General features: G+C 50.0%; 1 protein-coding gene across 2 annotated transcripts in view; it reads right to left on the bottom strand.

The window, feature by feature from the left end:
* CTIF (cap binding complex dependent translation initiation factor) overlaps window positions 1-16,139 on the bottom strand; it is a 315,912-nt gene that overhangs the window by 187,293 nt on the left and 112,480 nt on the right. For both annotated transcript variants that reach the window (XM_047764342.1, XM_047764351.1), the window contains exons 4-6: window positions 12,244-12,317; window positions 11,039-11,125; window positions 3,838-3,913 (exon numbers count right to left, since the gene is read on the bottom strand). In XM_047764342.1, coding sequence (XP_047620298.1) covers window positions 3,838-3,913; window positions 11,039-11,125; window positions 12,244-12,317 — 237 coding nt within the window. The remainder of the gene's footprint in view (window positions 1-3,837; window positions 3,914-11,038; window positions 11,126-12,243; window positions 12,318-16,139) is intronic.

The raw sequence follows: 16,139 nt of genomic DNA, 5'->3' as shown, positions 1-16,139 counted from the left end.
TTATTTTATTTTTTTAAATTCTTATTTCCCCAATCCAATTTTTTTTTTCCTACTGTACAGCATGGTGACCTAGTTACACATACATGTACACATTCTATTTTCTCATATTATCATGCTCCATCCTAAGTGACTAGACATAGTTCCCAGTGCTACACAGCAGGGTCTCATCACTAATACATTCCAAAGGAGTACTTTATTTTTATTTTTTGCACCAGCACTAGCTTTCTATTAGCTGTGATAATTTAGAACAGATCCAGGCTAAAGGGTATTCATGAGCCAATACCATGTAGCAGTGTCTCTGACTCACATACCAAGGCCCAAGCCCTACTGATTATTTGTCTCTCAAATATAAGAAAGTTATAAGAACAACACAAAGAACCCTCAATCCTTCTCAGATTCCCTGACTGTCAATACTTCTCCACGTTTGCTCCTCTCTTCACCTAGGAATCTATATACCATTATCATTCATCTTTTTTTTTCTGGCTGCCCCTACAGTGTAAGTTCCCTGGCCAGGGATCAACCCTGCACCACAGTTGCAGCAATACCAGATCCTTTACCTGGTTTGCCACGAGGGAACTTCCTCATTCATCTTTACCTTTTTTCTTTTGTCTTTTCAGGGCCACATCCAGGGCCTATGGAAGTCCCCAGGCTAGGGGTCAAATCGGAGCTATGGCTGCCGGCCTACATCACAGCCACAGCAACTCAGCATTTGAATCTCATCTGTGACCTACACCGCAACTTATTGTAATGCCATATCCTTAACCCACTGAGCGAGGCCAGGGAGAGAACCTGCGTCTTCATGGATACTAGTAAGGTTCTTAACCCCCTGAGCCACAACAGGAACTCCTCAGTCATCTTTTTCTAAACTATTTGAGGACAAGTTGAAGACATGAGGTCACATGTCCCTCAAATATTCTAGTGTGTAATTCTCAAAAACAAGGACACTCACCTACCTAACCATCACAGAGCCCCCTAAGTCAGGATACCTCTGTCCAAGAAATACTCATGCCCCACCTGAACCTGCTGACCCAATTCACATTCTCCAATGGTCCAATAAAGTCCTATTTCTTTCGGTTCCACCATCTCAGAAAGGACCACATGTTGCATTTCTCTCTCGCTTTTTTTTTTTTGGTCTTTTTTTTTAGGGACACACCTGCAGCATGTGGAGGGGTTGAACCAGAGCTGTAGCTGCTGGCCTGCGCCACAGCCACAACCATGGCAACACCAAATCCGAGCCACATTTGCAGCATACACCACAGCTCGTGGTAACGCCGGATCCTTAACCCACTGAGTGAGACCGGGGTCGAAACCTGCGCCTTCAGGGATGCTAGTTAGACTTTGTTTCTGCTGAGCCACAATGGGAATTCCAATCCCCTCTGATCTTGATGATTCCTCAGTCTTTCCCTGACTTTCATGTCCAGGCAGTCTTAGAGGATGGCCCTTCCATTTGGCTCCTTGTGACCAGATGCAGGCTGGGCTTCCTTGGCAGGAAAACCCCAGGAAAGAGGCTGTGCTTTCTCTGTGCGCATGGTGTCCACACATCCCACACTAATGGTATTAACCTCAGTCACCTGGTAATGTTGGAGCCTGCCAGCTTTCTCCACCAAAGTCACCACACTTTTCCTTACAATGAGATGAGCCCTATGTGTGTCCCAGTCTGGTGCCTGCAGAGTTTCCAGTCTGTAATGCAGGGAGGAATCTAAACAGAGCCCGGTGGGGACAGAGCTAAGGGGACAGAGCTCAAAAGTCTGGGAGTCCAAGGCCACTAGAATTTGGAAAGCAGAGTGTCAGAGGGGAGAAAGCTGCACAGAGAGAAAAATCCAGAAATTACAGGCCCTGGAGGCTTTGGCTAAGTGTGAGGAAACTTCCACGGCTGGTGGAAAGCTACCTGCAAGGAATTGATGGAATAATCCAGAGATCACCCATGACTGAAATTTCTAGCCGACAGGGTGGAAATGCCTCTGAGTACACAGGGCCTTGGTTGGCACCTTCAGAGGGCTATTGCTCAGAGTAGAGCAAAACTTGCTCTAGGCTAATGACTTCTCACCTAACAAAGCTTAAAAAGCAAACCTTGAAAGTATCAAATTCTTTCAAAGTAACATAACTATGTTCTAGAATAAAGTTCAAAATATTTTAATGAATAACAATAAGGATAATAATATCCAGCACCAAACAACGTAAAATTCCAAAATGCACTGAGGGTTTGGGATGGAAATGCTGTAAAATTTGGTTGTGATGATTGTGGTACACCTATAAATATAATAAAATTCATTAAGTAATTAAAAATATTTTGCATTTAATATAAAATTATCAAGCACATAAGGAAAAATATGACCCATACCCAGGAGAAAAATCAATGAGCATAAACAGCCATGGATGACAGAATCATTACAGAAGGACATTGAAACAGCTATTATAAACCATTCCATATGCTCAGGAAGATTGAAGAAAGCATGAACATGGAGAGAGAAGGAAGATAAATATAAAAACAAAATCCATAGTGAACTTCTAGAAAATACAATATCTGAAATGAAAAATATACTGAATGGAACAGTAGATTAGACACTGCAAGAAAAGACTAGTGAGCTTGAAGACATAACAATAGAAGCTATCCAAAATGAAACACTGAGAGGAAGAAGGCTAAAAAAGACAAGCAGAGCTTTGGTGAGCTATGGAAAAATATGAAGAAGCACAGCCTGCCTATAACTGGAGGCACAAGAAGGTGGGTTCTAGGGGAAATGAGGAAGATAAAGGCTGAAAATTTCCACATTTGATGAATACTCTAAAACTACAGATCCAAAAAGAGCAATAAATTTCAAGTGGAAGAAACACAAGGAAAAACCAGCCCAAGTCATATCCTAGTCAGACCGCTGAGGCCTTAGGAGTTCCCTGGTGGTCTGGGGGTCTAGTGGTTAGGACTTGGTGCTTTCACCATTGTGGCCTGGGTCTGGGAACTGAGATCCCACATGATGCTGCTGCTTGCCACACCCAAAAGAAGAAGAGAAGAAAAGAAAAGAAGAAGAAGAAGAAGAAGAAGGAGAAGAAGGAAAAGAAGAAGAAGAAGACAATTTCGAAGGCCTTGACTGTACATTGTATTGCTTCCCATTAGTAGACCCAAGGCATGAATAATGAACAAAAAAGTGGGCAAGACCCAAAGGGAGTGGAAGAGAATGGATGCAGATGACATAGCAAGAGAGACTCAGAAGAGAAGGAAAGGGTGCTGTGCTCCAGTCACCGAGGAGGATCTGCTGCTCCCCTCCTCTGTGGGAGGCCCAACCTCATATTGGGAAGCAGCTATATTCCTATCACTTCTGCCCAAAGTCCAGCCCCAGAAGCATCTAGGGACCTAGAGTCACTGTCTCTTTGCTGAGTAAATCCTCTCATCCTGCAGCCTGGCCTGATTCAGGGAAAAGAGTCCAATCCATGACAAAACCAGCAAGCACAGCAGACACCTGGAGGCTGGCAGGACAGCTCTGCTTTTCAAAGACCTAAAAATAGCCCTGACCATGCTAGAAACCATGGCAGCCCTGCCACTGCCACCAAACATGCTGCAGGCTGTCTCACCTCAGAAGTTTCGGGTTAAGGGACAAAAACTTCCAAGTATGCTGAGTCACCAGGGCACAGGCCACTTCATCTCCGGCGGGGGGGGGGGATGTCAGGTCTGCCCCCAGCACTTGGCGATACAGGTGACTGCAGGCTGCCACACACGTCACAGTGGGATGCTCCACACCAAGGCAGGTACCCACCCCAGCCCACCTATCACAGCCATACATCCTGCTACACCTTGCAGGAGGGCTGGGGGAGGGGTGCTCTTGGAGACTCTGCCCCTGCACCTACCTGCCAGGCTGGGAGGACCTTCTCAATGTCATTCAGGTTGATTCCATCCCCATCTTCCAGCTTCCCTTTTCCGCATCTGGACCAGAAAAGACATAATGGCATTGAAAGAATGGCTTATTCATGCATCCCAGCCCAGCAAGTGGGAAGAGCAGGGGTGATCAGGAGACATCCGGCCTGCTCTCCCTTAAGTCTGCAGAATCGGCCTGTCTGCACCTGGAGGAAACAGCCCTGGAGAAGGTTGCCCTCCTCCCCCCCAGGCCTGCCAACACAGAACCTTCCTTGAAGACAAAGGATTCTGTGCAGGCAGGAATGCTGGGACCATCCTGGGACTGGGAAGGGCAAGCCACGCAACACCCAACCCCAGGGAGGTGAAAGGATACCAGAGTTTCCTTTGCCCTTTCCATTCAGAGACACACAGCTCCTTGCTGATGAATGTCCCAAAGCCTGTCACCACACCTGCGAGAGCCCATCATCTCACTGAGTTACACCAAAGGGAAAATGAATGAACAGAGAAACCAAGCAACTTTCTCGAGGTCACACAGGCCCCCAAAAGGCCTTCCTCCCTCCTGGGCCTGACTCTGGGCCAGTTCAGCAAGCCTGCTCAGATACCACTGCTTTCTCTTCACGCCCCCTACAGGCAGGCCACCTTCTGGCCAAGATGCTCACCCTGATTCACTGGCAAAGATCCATGCCTTCCACATGTTTAAGGGTGCAGAGTCAAACCAGATATTGGGATGTTGGAGCCCCAGCGACATCGCTTATTAACTAGGCGACCCTGCACAAGTCACTTTCCCTCTCTGTACCTCAGTTTCCTCATTTGTAAATGGGGATAATTATTAGCACCTAATCATAAGGTAGTCAGAGGATTAAATTAGTTAATGTACCAAAATGCTTAGAACCAGTGCCCAGTACACAGTAAACACTATATGTAGTAGAGGTATGTCTAGGAGTTCCCATCATGGCTCAGTGGTAATGAACCCAACTAGTATCCACTAGAATGTGGGTTCAATCCCTGGCCTCTCTCAGTGTGTTACAGATGCTGCGTTGCTGTGGCTGTGGTGTAGGCCGGCAGCTGTAGCTCCAATTCAACCCCTAGCCTGGGAACATCCATATGCCATGGGTGTGGCCCTAAAAAGGCCAAAAAAAAGAGGTATGCGTAGAAAATACATTATCATGGTAAATACAGGCAATAATTAAGTGAAATTATAATAAAATAAAACAAATAACAAGGTAAAAATATTAGTGCCATAGGATTACTTCTGCTACTATTGTTATTACTGTTATTGGGGCAGAACAGTAGCACAGTGACTGATTAATAGTGAAGATTCTAGGGCCAGTCCAGCCTCATGCAAATTCCTCCATTTTTCTAGGCCTCCTAGTTTTCTCACCTGTTGAAGTGAAAATAATAATACCTTACGTCCCTAGGCTGTGGTGATTATTAGAAAACACAGGCAAGCAGTTAGAACCAGGACTGGTGCTCAGCGTCTAGTAATCATTAGTTACTGCTACTATTCTGTGTTGTTACTGTTATTGGCCCAGGTATGGTGAGGGATGCCAGAGGGGTCAGAGCCAGCATTTTCCAGCCGCAGAGTTAACGCAACTCTCAAATTTCCGAGGAATTAGTTCATTTGATCAAATATTTGCCTAGCATCTCTGTGTTTTTGGACCTGTCAACCTTTATCAGAGTTGTGGAACATAAACCCTGCCTGGTTCCTGCCCTCAGAAAGCTCACAGCTCTTAGCTCATCCTACAGGGCGTTGAGCCAGAGCACCAGCAGGGGGCAGCATGAGATAAGGGTCACGAAAGTCCTATGGCCATTGGACCCCTGGAAACTTGAGAAACGGGGGCGGTTGCAAACCCAGCTCGGCTTGGGTAGAAGGGGCGGGGGACAAGGGGCGAGGGTATGATCAACGCCCTGTTCAACACGTGCTTCTGTCTGTGGGGCCCCTGGCTCGTCCTGCAAGCCGCGGCGCGGCAACAGTGCTTGGCCCGGCCAAGCTAGGGCGCTGCAGAACCCAGACGAGCAGCATCCAGACAGGCCAAGGGCTGAGGGAGGGGAGGCGGGACGTGAGCTGGTCCAACAGAGGACGCCCCAGGCAGAGGGCACAGGGCACAGGGCAGAGGCCTGGAGCTCAGTGCAAGCGTGCTGCCAGCAAGGAGGTCAGGGTTTGCCACAGCGGCTGGAGTTGGGAGAGGGTGGGGTGAGGATGGAGGTGGAGGTGGGAGTGAGGGTGCAAGGTGGGGGTGCAAGCGCAAGATGGCGCTAGAAGGCTAGGGCTGTAAGCACAGCTGGGTTCTGATGGAGGTGGGGTGGGAGGAGACTTCTCGTCCTCCCTTCCGTCCCACCCTGGTGGTGCTGGGCTGGGCTTCAGAGGAGGAGGTGGAAAAAGATCTAGAAACATCCAGCTGCCTTTCAACTAACAAATCTGCCTGGTAGAGTCAGGATGGCTCTTGATGACACCAACTGATCAGTCACCTGTGTTCTGTGCTTGCCATGGCATAAGGAGGAAACCAGGGACTCTGGGGTAACACCCCTCCCGCAGGTCGCGAGAGCCGATAACACACCTCTGGCCCCAACCACCCCCAGGCACCAGCCTATCACAGCTTGGCCTGGTCTTCATTCTCACCTCAGCAGCCCCCAGGGCAGGCAAGGAGGGCTGCTGTCCCCCTAGGCCTGCCTTGTCTTGGCCTCAACTCCCTGGAGAGACGGCAGTTTCTGAGGGCAGAAGGTTGCTACAGAGTGGCTGAGTCACTGCTGCCAACAGTGTTTCCAAGGCAACAGCCTTCTCCATTTTCTGTCCCTCCATGGAAACAAGGGCTGCCGGAAGCCTTGGCAACGGCATGGTACCCTACTTCCAAGGGCTGCTGCAGAGGCTGGGCATGTGGAGTCCATTCCAGGTATGGCTGGACTTTAAGGGTGACACAGTTCCTGGCTCAGCCACAAGGTGGCCACAGGATGCTGCACCCAGACTCCCCAGGAACCCAGGAGAGAGCGATTTGGCCAGAGAGCCAGGTGTTCGCGGAAGACCCCAGGGGACTGTCAGCGGATCTGGCAGGTTCCTCTGAGTGAGTGAGCCTCGTGGAGAATGGGTGTGGCTGGTTCCTCTGGCTCCAGAAGGGATAATGGCCCTTAGCAAAAGGGACCCTTTCCTCCTGGGCACAGTCACTACTGCCAAATTGCATTTTGTTAGGACATTTGTGTGAATTAATGCTACACCTTCTGAAAGTTTGACTTCGCCACGCGTTCCCTTCAGTCTGTGATGCACTGACATCACTTCTGTCCTCTGGGCCTCAGTTTCCCTACTGGTTTCAACATCCATGGGCTCCCAGGGGACACAGGAGTGACAGGAGCTTCCCGGAAAATTACATCTCTCTCTGGAAGCCTTTCCCAGATCATTCATTCATCCCCCGCAGTGCTCGTTTCTCTACGTACCTCTGCATTTACTTCAGTTTTTTATTTTCCTTATTAGGGCCAAACCTATGGCATATGGAAGTTCCCAGGCTAGGAGCTGGAGTTGCAGCTGCCAATCAATGCCACAGCCACAGCAACGCAGGATCCCAGCCTATACCACAGCTCATGGCAACGCCGGATCCTTAACCCACAGAGCAAGGCCAGGGATCAAACCCGCAACCTCATGGAAACTAGTCGGATTTGTTTCCGCTGTGCCACAACGGGAACTTCCTGCATTTACTTTAACTGTGCACCTGGTCCTCATTTTATACTGTGTACTTTCTAAATGTGTACACACTGTTTCAATCATGAATAGGCGCATGTCTCCTTTTACAGTAGAGTGAATCTAGGTAGGGACCATATACATTGTGTTTGTGTGTGTGCATTTCTTATCATTTGAGGACCCAGCAGGCTAGCAGGCCTCCCGACAGCTTCAGAAGTGCCAGATGCTCCTCCCTTTCCTCTGGCACACTGCAGGCTCCAACCGGCTCCCACCCCAGGGTAGATGGAGAGCATCATTTCTGCAGAAACCAGCTCCAGAACTTCACCTGCTGAGCAAAGGTCAGCTTTCCTAAGCTCAGAAGTGTGGAGGGCACAGTGCTGCGCAGCTCAGCAAGCAGCTCAGGAGGCAAGTGACCCCGGTGCCGCTGTGTGAGAGGGTTGAGGTGCAGGGAGAGGGTAGATGGGCATAAGGCAGGACCAAGGGAGCCCCAGGGCTGGGCCTCTGCTTTGCACTATCTCCTTCTAATAGGATGCCTCCACGGTAAAGGGCATCTCCTCTCTCCAGCCCCAAAAAACCACCTTAAGAGTTCTGACAGAACCCACACAGGCAGGGGCAGGGCAATGGGAAAAGGAGGCGTGGGGAGAGGATGGGGGTGCCTGGGAAAATTTGGCATGAGTGATGGGCCTTTGCCCCCAAAATACACACAAGCACAGAATCTTTATAAAATTTTAAGGGATTAAGCCAACTCAAGGATACTGTGGTGTGATGACCTGACCACCAGGCATCAGAAGGGCTTAAACCATGGTTCTGCCGCTTGGGCAGTTACTGTGCCTCTGTGAGCTTTGTTTCTCTCATCTCTGAAATACGGATGCAAGCATCCTCCTCCCAGGCTGTTGAACGATCGTACACTGTAGTAAGACAGCTGCTGAGAGAAAGGTGATTTCTGGGGGTGGGGTCAGGGTCGGGGGTGGGCAGAGTTAGCAGCAGGACAGGTGAAACACAGCAGTGTAGCCCATCATATCACTTCTATTTAGATCTGAAATGACAGTGAGACAAAGGTGGGCAGAGAAGAAAGGGAAGGAAAAAGAAAAGCCATGAGTATAATGAAAAGAAAAAAATGGCAGTTCCCGTCATGGCTCAGTGGTTAATGAATCCGACTAGGAACCATGAGGTTGAGGGTTCAATCCCTGGCCTTGCTCAGTGGGTTAAGGATCCAGCGTTGCTGTGAGCTGCGGTGTAGGTCGCAGACACCGCTCTGATCTGGCATTGCTGTGGCTGTGGTGTAGGCGGGCAGCTACAGCTCCAATTAGACCCCTAGCTTGGGAACCTCTATATGCTGTGGGTTCAGGCCCAGAAAAGACAAAAAGACAAAAAAATAAAAAAGAAAGAAAAAGAAAAAAATGGAAAGTAGCAAGTGCCTGTGGCGAGGATGTGGAGAAATCGGATCCTCTGCATATTGCTGTTGGGAACGTAAAATATTCAGTTGTCGTGGAAAACAGGATAGCAGTTCCTCAGAAAGTTAAAACACAGAATGACCATGTGTGATATTGTGACTTATAATAATATATACTTGATCTTCATCCCCAGTCTTGGCACAGAGCTCCTAAAATCTTTGAAATTTCCTAATCGAGTGATTAAGGGTGTCTTTTGTTATGCTAATGAGGTGAAATTTGGAAAGTCCATGGGTCCCATAAGGATGGGGGCTGGTTGCCAGGGGAACCCACCCTGTGATAGAAAAGTAGGAATTTCCAATGGGATCCTTCTGTACAGCACAGGGAAATGTGTGTTATTGGTCACTGTGTTGTACAACAGAACTTGATGAAACATTGTAAATCAACTATACTTTAATAATAACACCAATAACAATGAAAAAAAAAAAAGTAGGAATTTTCAGCTGGATTTCCAGGGAGGGGAGAGGGGCTGGCGATTGAATCAATCAATGATAACCAATGAGTTAAGCAATTAATGCCTATATAATGGAGCTTCCCTAAAAATCCAAAAGGACAGGGTTTATTCATGGACATGGAGGGAGAATGGTGCTCCCAGAGAGGGCCAGGAAATTCTTTGTCTTTTCCATGCCATGCCCTATGCATCTCTTCCATATGCCTCTTCCTGAGTTATATACCTTTACATGATAAACTGGCAATCTAGTAAGTAAAATGTGTTCCTAAATTCTGTGAGCTGCTCTAGCAAGTTAATCAAACCTCAGGAGGGCTTGTGGGAACCTTTGATTTATAGCCAGTTGGTCAGCAGCACAAGTGACAACCTGGACTTCTACTGCTGTCTGGGGGTGGAGCTCTGAACCTGTGGGATCTGATGCTATAGATAGATAGCGTCAGAATTGAGTTGAATTATAGGACACCCAGCTAGGGTTGAAGAATTTCATGTGGGTATTGGGGAAAAAAACATACGTATCAGAATTGGTGTCAGAACTGAACCACGTGACCCAACAGTTCCCCTGGGCATGGGCCCCAAAAGAACTGAAAACAGAGACTTAAAACAAATAATTAGACATGAATGTTCATAACAGCATTATTCATGGTCACCAAAAGATGGGAACAACCCAAATACTCATCAGCCTAAATAAATGGTGATATATTCATACAATGGAATGTTATTCAGCTATGAAAGGACTGAAGTACTTGAAGTACACGTAAAACCTACAATGTGGGAGTTCCTATTGTGGCGCAGTGGAACCATGAGGTTTCGGATTCGATCCCTGCCTTGCTCAGTGGGTTAAGGATCTGGCATTGCTGTGGGCTTCAGTGTGGGTCACAGATGCAGCTTGGATCCTGCGTGGCTATGGTTGTGGCTGTGGGCATAGGACAGCAGCTACAGTTCCGATTCAACACCTAGCCGGGAATTACTATGCCACAGGTGCGGCCCTAAAAATAAAAAATAAAAAAATAAAAAATAAAAAGAGGAAGGGAGGGAGGAAGAAAGGAAGGAAAAAAAAGAAACCCTCTGTCTCACACCCCTGTGTCTGCTGGAGACCTATTCCTGTCCTGCACCCAGCCCAGGCCCTGACACCTTCCCCTTTAAAAAGGGAAGTAAACACTGATGCATGAACTAAGTAAAGAATGTGAGGACCTGAGTAAAAGCAACCACTACACTGGGGTTCTTAAGGGGGTGGGGGTGGGGGGAGTCCCTGCCCCAGCGGCATAAGCATTTCCTGAGAACTTGTTAGAAATGCAAAGTCTCAGGCCCTACCACAGACCTCCTGAATCAGAGACCCTGGGGGTGGACCCATGGATCTGTGTTCTGATCAAGGTGAGACCTACTGCACTAGGCTGCTGACAAAAAGGGCCACTGTGAGTGGTCAGGAAGGGGAGCAGCAGTGTGGCTGGAGGGGCTGGGCAGTGAAGGGTAGAGGGATTTTGGAGAAAGACCAGTGAACCTACAGGTCTGAGCTGATGAGCCTCTCTGGACATCAGCCCGCCCACGGAAAGGCCCCTCTCTGCTGGGGTGTGGCCCAGCTGTCCCCCATCTCACCAGCCCCTATGTGAGAGTCCCCGGCTGCCCCTTACCCTTCCCGGTCGATGTGCGTGTGTCGCAGTTTCCGGTGGAACTGGGTGAAGTCCAGCTTTTCAGGCTGCAGGTCCCAGGTGGCACCACTAGAGGGCAAGGGAGAGTGAGAAATGTGAGGCAAGCGGGGCAACAAGCTGTTTTCTGGTGGCAATGAAACACCTCAGGCACACCCAGATGGGGAAGCATCTCAGAAAGAGGTGGGCGGGAAGAGGAGGCTCCCACTGGTGATGCGCAGGGGTCAGGCTGGGACCCCTCACTCAAAATGGTGCCTGACATGTCAGCTCTGTGCTGGCAGGCAACAGGGCAAGGGCCTGCCTCTGAAGCCTTCTCCTCTCTTAAACCCTGCTGTTCGATGATGGATGCTTATAAAACCTAAGTGTGGGCCTGATGCTTGCTCTATAGAAGCCCCCCTAAAACACTTGAGAGTTTGTCAGTGGGGAGACAGGAGGCCACATCCCCCAAGTGCCGGTACCCATGGTGCTTGCATGCTGGGGGAGCCAGGGTCTGAGCCAGGGTGTGCCTGGAGCACACCAGAGTTGGCCAGCTCCAGGGCCAGGGGCAGAGCTGAGCTAAAAGGCCACTGTCATCCACCACCCAAGGCTGTCACTCCCAAAGGAGTAGACACCGTAGCTCAGGAGCCCAACAGCAAACCCTACAGCAGCACCATCCCCGTGTCCTGAGGAACCCTGGCCAACACCTGCTTTTCCCACCTGGTCCATCAGGAACCTTCTAGAGTCTGAAGCACTGACAGGCATTCTCGTTCTCCAGACCCCTCTCTGCAGCCACCCCCCTGCCTTCCATGACCTCTGGTGAGATGGGGCAGGGTCGGCAGCCCCAGCTGTCCGTTCCCATCTCTGACACTGTCTGCCTCATATCCACCATGTGCCATTGTCTTCTGCCCTCCCCAGGTCCCCTCTGCTTTCTCTCCTTGTCCTCCGGGTAAGACTATGGCTATCTCTCTTCCCTCCCCCGTCGGCCCTCTTCTCTCACTGTGTCCTCTTCCCTTCTCATTCTCTTTCCCCTGGATGCCCGCCTTGTGTGTTCCTTCCTTCTCTCCTCCCTCTGATCTCCTTCCTCCAGCCTCATCCTTTCTACTTCACTCCCCCCCATTAACTCCGCCCTAAAGACCCCTCAGGGCAGAAGGACCAGTCAGCTGGGGCCCCAGCTGGAGTCACACACACAGACAAGAGGAAGAGGAGCTTACCTGAAGGAATCAAAGGTGTTGGCAGCCCAGATATCCGTGCCCAGCATGTCCAGAGAGTTGTCTTTGCTGCCATTCTGGAAGAGAAGGAGGGTGAAAAGGGGTGGCATTATTTGCTTGTCCAGGACACAGAACAAGTGGGCAGAAGGCCTCCTGATGGCCCAATCCCAGAGAGGGTGGCAGAGAGCCCACCCCCATGCCCCCTACCCCATCCTGCTGGATTGGTCATCCTGGGCAGCCTGGAGGTTGGACCCTCATAGACACCAAGCAGGGGATGATGGGGGAGGGGAGAGGGGAGCAGTCAATGGGGGGCAGGGGGGGCCTGATGTGAGAGAGAAGCACCCAGAATGTGACCTCATTTTATGGCTGCATCCATTAAATGAGGGAGGGCCCATCCGTAAAAGGAGCCTGAAGCCTTAGGTGGCTTAGGTTCTCAGTAGCGGGGAACTTTCTTAGGATGGCCTGAGAGCTCCCACCAGCCCCAAACACATTTACTCAGGTCCGAAGCTTCTCCATACATGGCCACACCGGCACCTGCACACACCTGGGTCCTCCCCACACCTGTCCAGTCCCACATCCCCATAATCCCTTGTGCTACTGACAGTGACCTGTCGCCTGGGCAGTACTCCTCTCCTGCCCCTCTCCAGAGGCACCTCATCCTTCAGCACTTGGCTCCAGGAAGCTCCTCTGACCGCCCTTGCTCTGCAGTCACCTTGCTCGGCCCTGAACTCAGCACCGGCAGGGGTGAGCTGTGGCACAGAGCCCCTGGAGCAGCAGTTTCCACTTCCCCTTCTCACAGTGATTGCTCTCTTGCTCCAGGACATGGACCCAGGATGGCAGGGACCCCTCCGAGGGCCCTGGAGTTCTATGCTCCCTGCCCAGGAAGTGTCTGCTAGCTGACAAACACTCCAAGAGATTTCACTGTCTCTTAAGCTCACATTTCCATCTTGTCATAATGAGCCATGTGATCAGTGGAGTTACTTCACTGATTTGGACTTCAGATTCTTCTTTTTTTAAATTTTGGCCACGCCCACAGCATGTGGAAATTCCTGGGCCAGGGACTGAATTCACGCCCCAGCTGCACACAAGGCTGCTGTGGTGACAACATCAGATCCTTTACTCACTGCACCACAGGAGAACTCCCAGATTCTTCATGTTTAAGTACAGATATCTCTCAGAGTGAAGTACCATATCCTGTAGATAGATTTCTGACCTGGCACACATGCCGCCACCATCCCCTCTCCCAACAGTGGCAGACATCACTAATTGATTATGCAATGATTTACAATCTTCAAATCAGGTGACCCCTAATGTTCTAGGATGAGCCCCTCCATCCCTTCCTTCGAGTTGCCTCATCACCCTACCCATCCCAACACCTGGTGCCCTGTTTGCTTCAAATGCAACTCTGAAATTGCAGGTGGCTAGGGAGACTCACTTTCTATCCAGGAAAAGCTCCCACCCTCTTGAGATGTTAACTGGTTCCTAATCAGATTGATTTCTGCTGCACCATGACAGGAACTCCTTTTCTTTGCTTTTTAGGGCTGAACCTGAGGCATGTGGAAGTTCCCAGGCTAGGGTGTCATCACTCTTTTATACCCAGAATGTTATATCTTCCCAACTAAGTCTTTTTTGTCCCAAGAATTTTTATGGTGATAAAATGTACAAAACGTAAAATTTACCATTGTAACCTATTTAAGTATACTGTTCAGTGGTACTAAATACACTCAGAATATTGTGCAGGCATCACCACCATCCATCCCCATAACTCCTTTCATCTGGTAAAACCAGAAGTCTATGCCCATTAAACCGTAACTCCCCATTTTCCCCTCTCCCGGCTCCTGGCAACAACTATTCTCTTTTTTGTCTCTATGATTTGTGGGTGTGGGTGTATGCGCACGTGTGTGTGTGTGTGTTGTTTTGGTTTTTTTGGACCTCGCCTGTGGTATGTCGAAGTTCCCTGGCCAGGGATCAAACCTGTGCCACAGCAGCGATCCTAGCCGCTGCAGTGACTGACAGTGTCAGATCCTTAACCCACTATGCCACAGGAGAACTCTTCTGTCTCTGATTTCGATGGCTCTATAAGTACCTCATATAAGTGGAATCACACAGTATTTATCTTTTTGTGACGGGCCTACTTAGCATAATGTCCCCAACATTCATCTATGACCCCAACTAAATTTTAAGCTCCTGAACTATTGTTGCCTCCCGTTCTTATGCCCGGACAGTGGCCAAACTGGCCACAGAGTAGGTCCACCTCAGATGCCTGCCAACTGATCAAACAGACTCTACCCTATGCCAGCCCTGCTGTTCATGTGTCTGAAAGACTGGTTCACAGGTTACACTGTCAAGATGGTTTCACTGTCCCGGGATTTGAGGCCTCTAAAGAGTGAGAGATAGGGGATGGAGAGAGAGAACAGCCAGGAAAAAGGGACGGGAAGGTCACAGCTAAACCCAGGATGCCCCAGGCAGGAGTCTCGGCCACCACCCTTCACAGCAGGGAGGAGAGGCCATCCGTCCACCATCAGCCCTATGCAGGGAGCTGGCAGCATCTCAGTCTGAAAGGGGGCATCACCCCCAGGATAAGGAAGGTGCTTGGGCACCTCAGGCTCGGGACCTGGCCTCTTCTGAAGCAGCATCCCTGGCAGGGGGCCTACCAGCCTCTGGGACTCTTGGGGTCCAGGGACAACACCCCACTGGATGATGGGTGGGAGACAGGGACAGAACACAAGTTACTGGAGGGGATGCTCTAAGTATTTGCAGCAGGTGACACTATGTAAAGGGAGACCAACTCTGCCTGCACAAGCAGCTCAACAGTGAGGTGCTGTCACTGTCTCCGCTCAGAGGTGAGAAGTGTCTACTTTTTTCAGTACGTCATAGTTAAAACGCCCTCTCACATTTTCCTCACTGAATCCCCACAACTCCCTCCCATCCTCAGAGCAACCCAGAGAACTTATCCCTGAGTCAGTGTAGAGAACCCGGACCCTATTTTTTTTTTTCTTTTATGGCTGCACCTGCAGCATATGGAAGTTCCTGGGTCAGGGACTGAATCCGAGCCGGAGCTGTAACCTACGCCAGGAATCCTTAACCCACTGCACCAGGCCAGGGATAGAACCGGCACTTCCACAGAGACAAGCCGGGGAACTTGTACCATAGCAGGAACTCCCCTGAACCCTATTTTAAATGCTGGAAAACTCAGAGACCACTACAGTTCCCAGCACACACCTGGCTTCTTCTTCTTCTTCTTCTTTTTTTTTTTTTTTATGGCCGCTCCCACGGCACATGAAGGTTCCCAGGCTGGGGGTCAAATCAGAACTTCAGCTGCTGGCCGACACCACAGCGCTGTTGACCAGCAACACAGGATCTGAGTCATGTCTGTGACCTGCACCACAGCTCACGGCAATGCCAGATCCTTAACCCACTGAGCAAAGACAGGGATCGAAACTGCATCCTCATGGATGCTAGTCAGATTCATTTCCGCTGAGCCACGACAGGAACTCTCACACACCCAGCTTCTCAACCCTCGGCCCATCGCCTTCTCCCATCAGTTCCACCTCTCGGTTCAAATGACCAGCATCCCTCACCCAGTGGCAGCCTCTGCTTTCATCCGACAGAATAGGTCTCATCACCTCTCACACGGATCCACCTCCCACCTCCACCCCCCTCCCCACCAATGTGACTCAGATTCTCGGAGGTGAGAAACAGAACTGCCAGGATGAGCCCCTTATAGACCGAGGAGCTGGAGCCCCCGCTTTGCAGAGTCCCAAGGCAAGAATAACGTGCTCACCATCCCTGGAGGAGGTGACAGCCCTGGACAAGAACCAGGACCTTCAGGGCCACTGAATAAGATATGCTGAGGGCTGTGGGCAGGCCTGTGACCTCTCTTGCTGAATATAATAGCA

This window comes from Phacochoerus africanus, chromosome 2 (assembly GCF_016906955.1).
Source record: "Phacochoerus africanus isolate WHEZ1 chromosome 2, ROS_Pafr_v1, whole genome shotgun sequence".
NCBI classification, from domain to species: Eukaryota; Metazoa; Chordata; class Mammalia; order Artiodactyla; family Suidae; genus Phacochoerus; species Phacochoerus africanus.
Note: the sequence above shows the minus strand (reverse complement) of the source record. Positions and strands in the feature narration are given on the sequence as shown.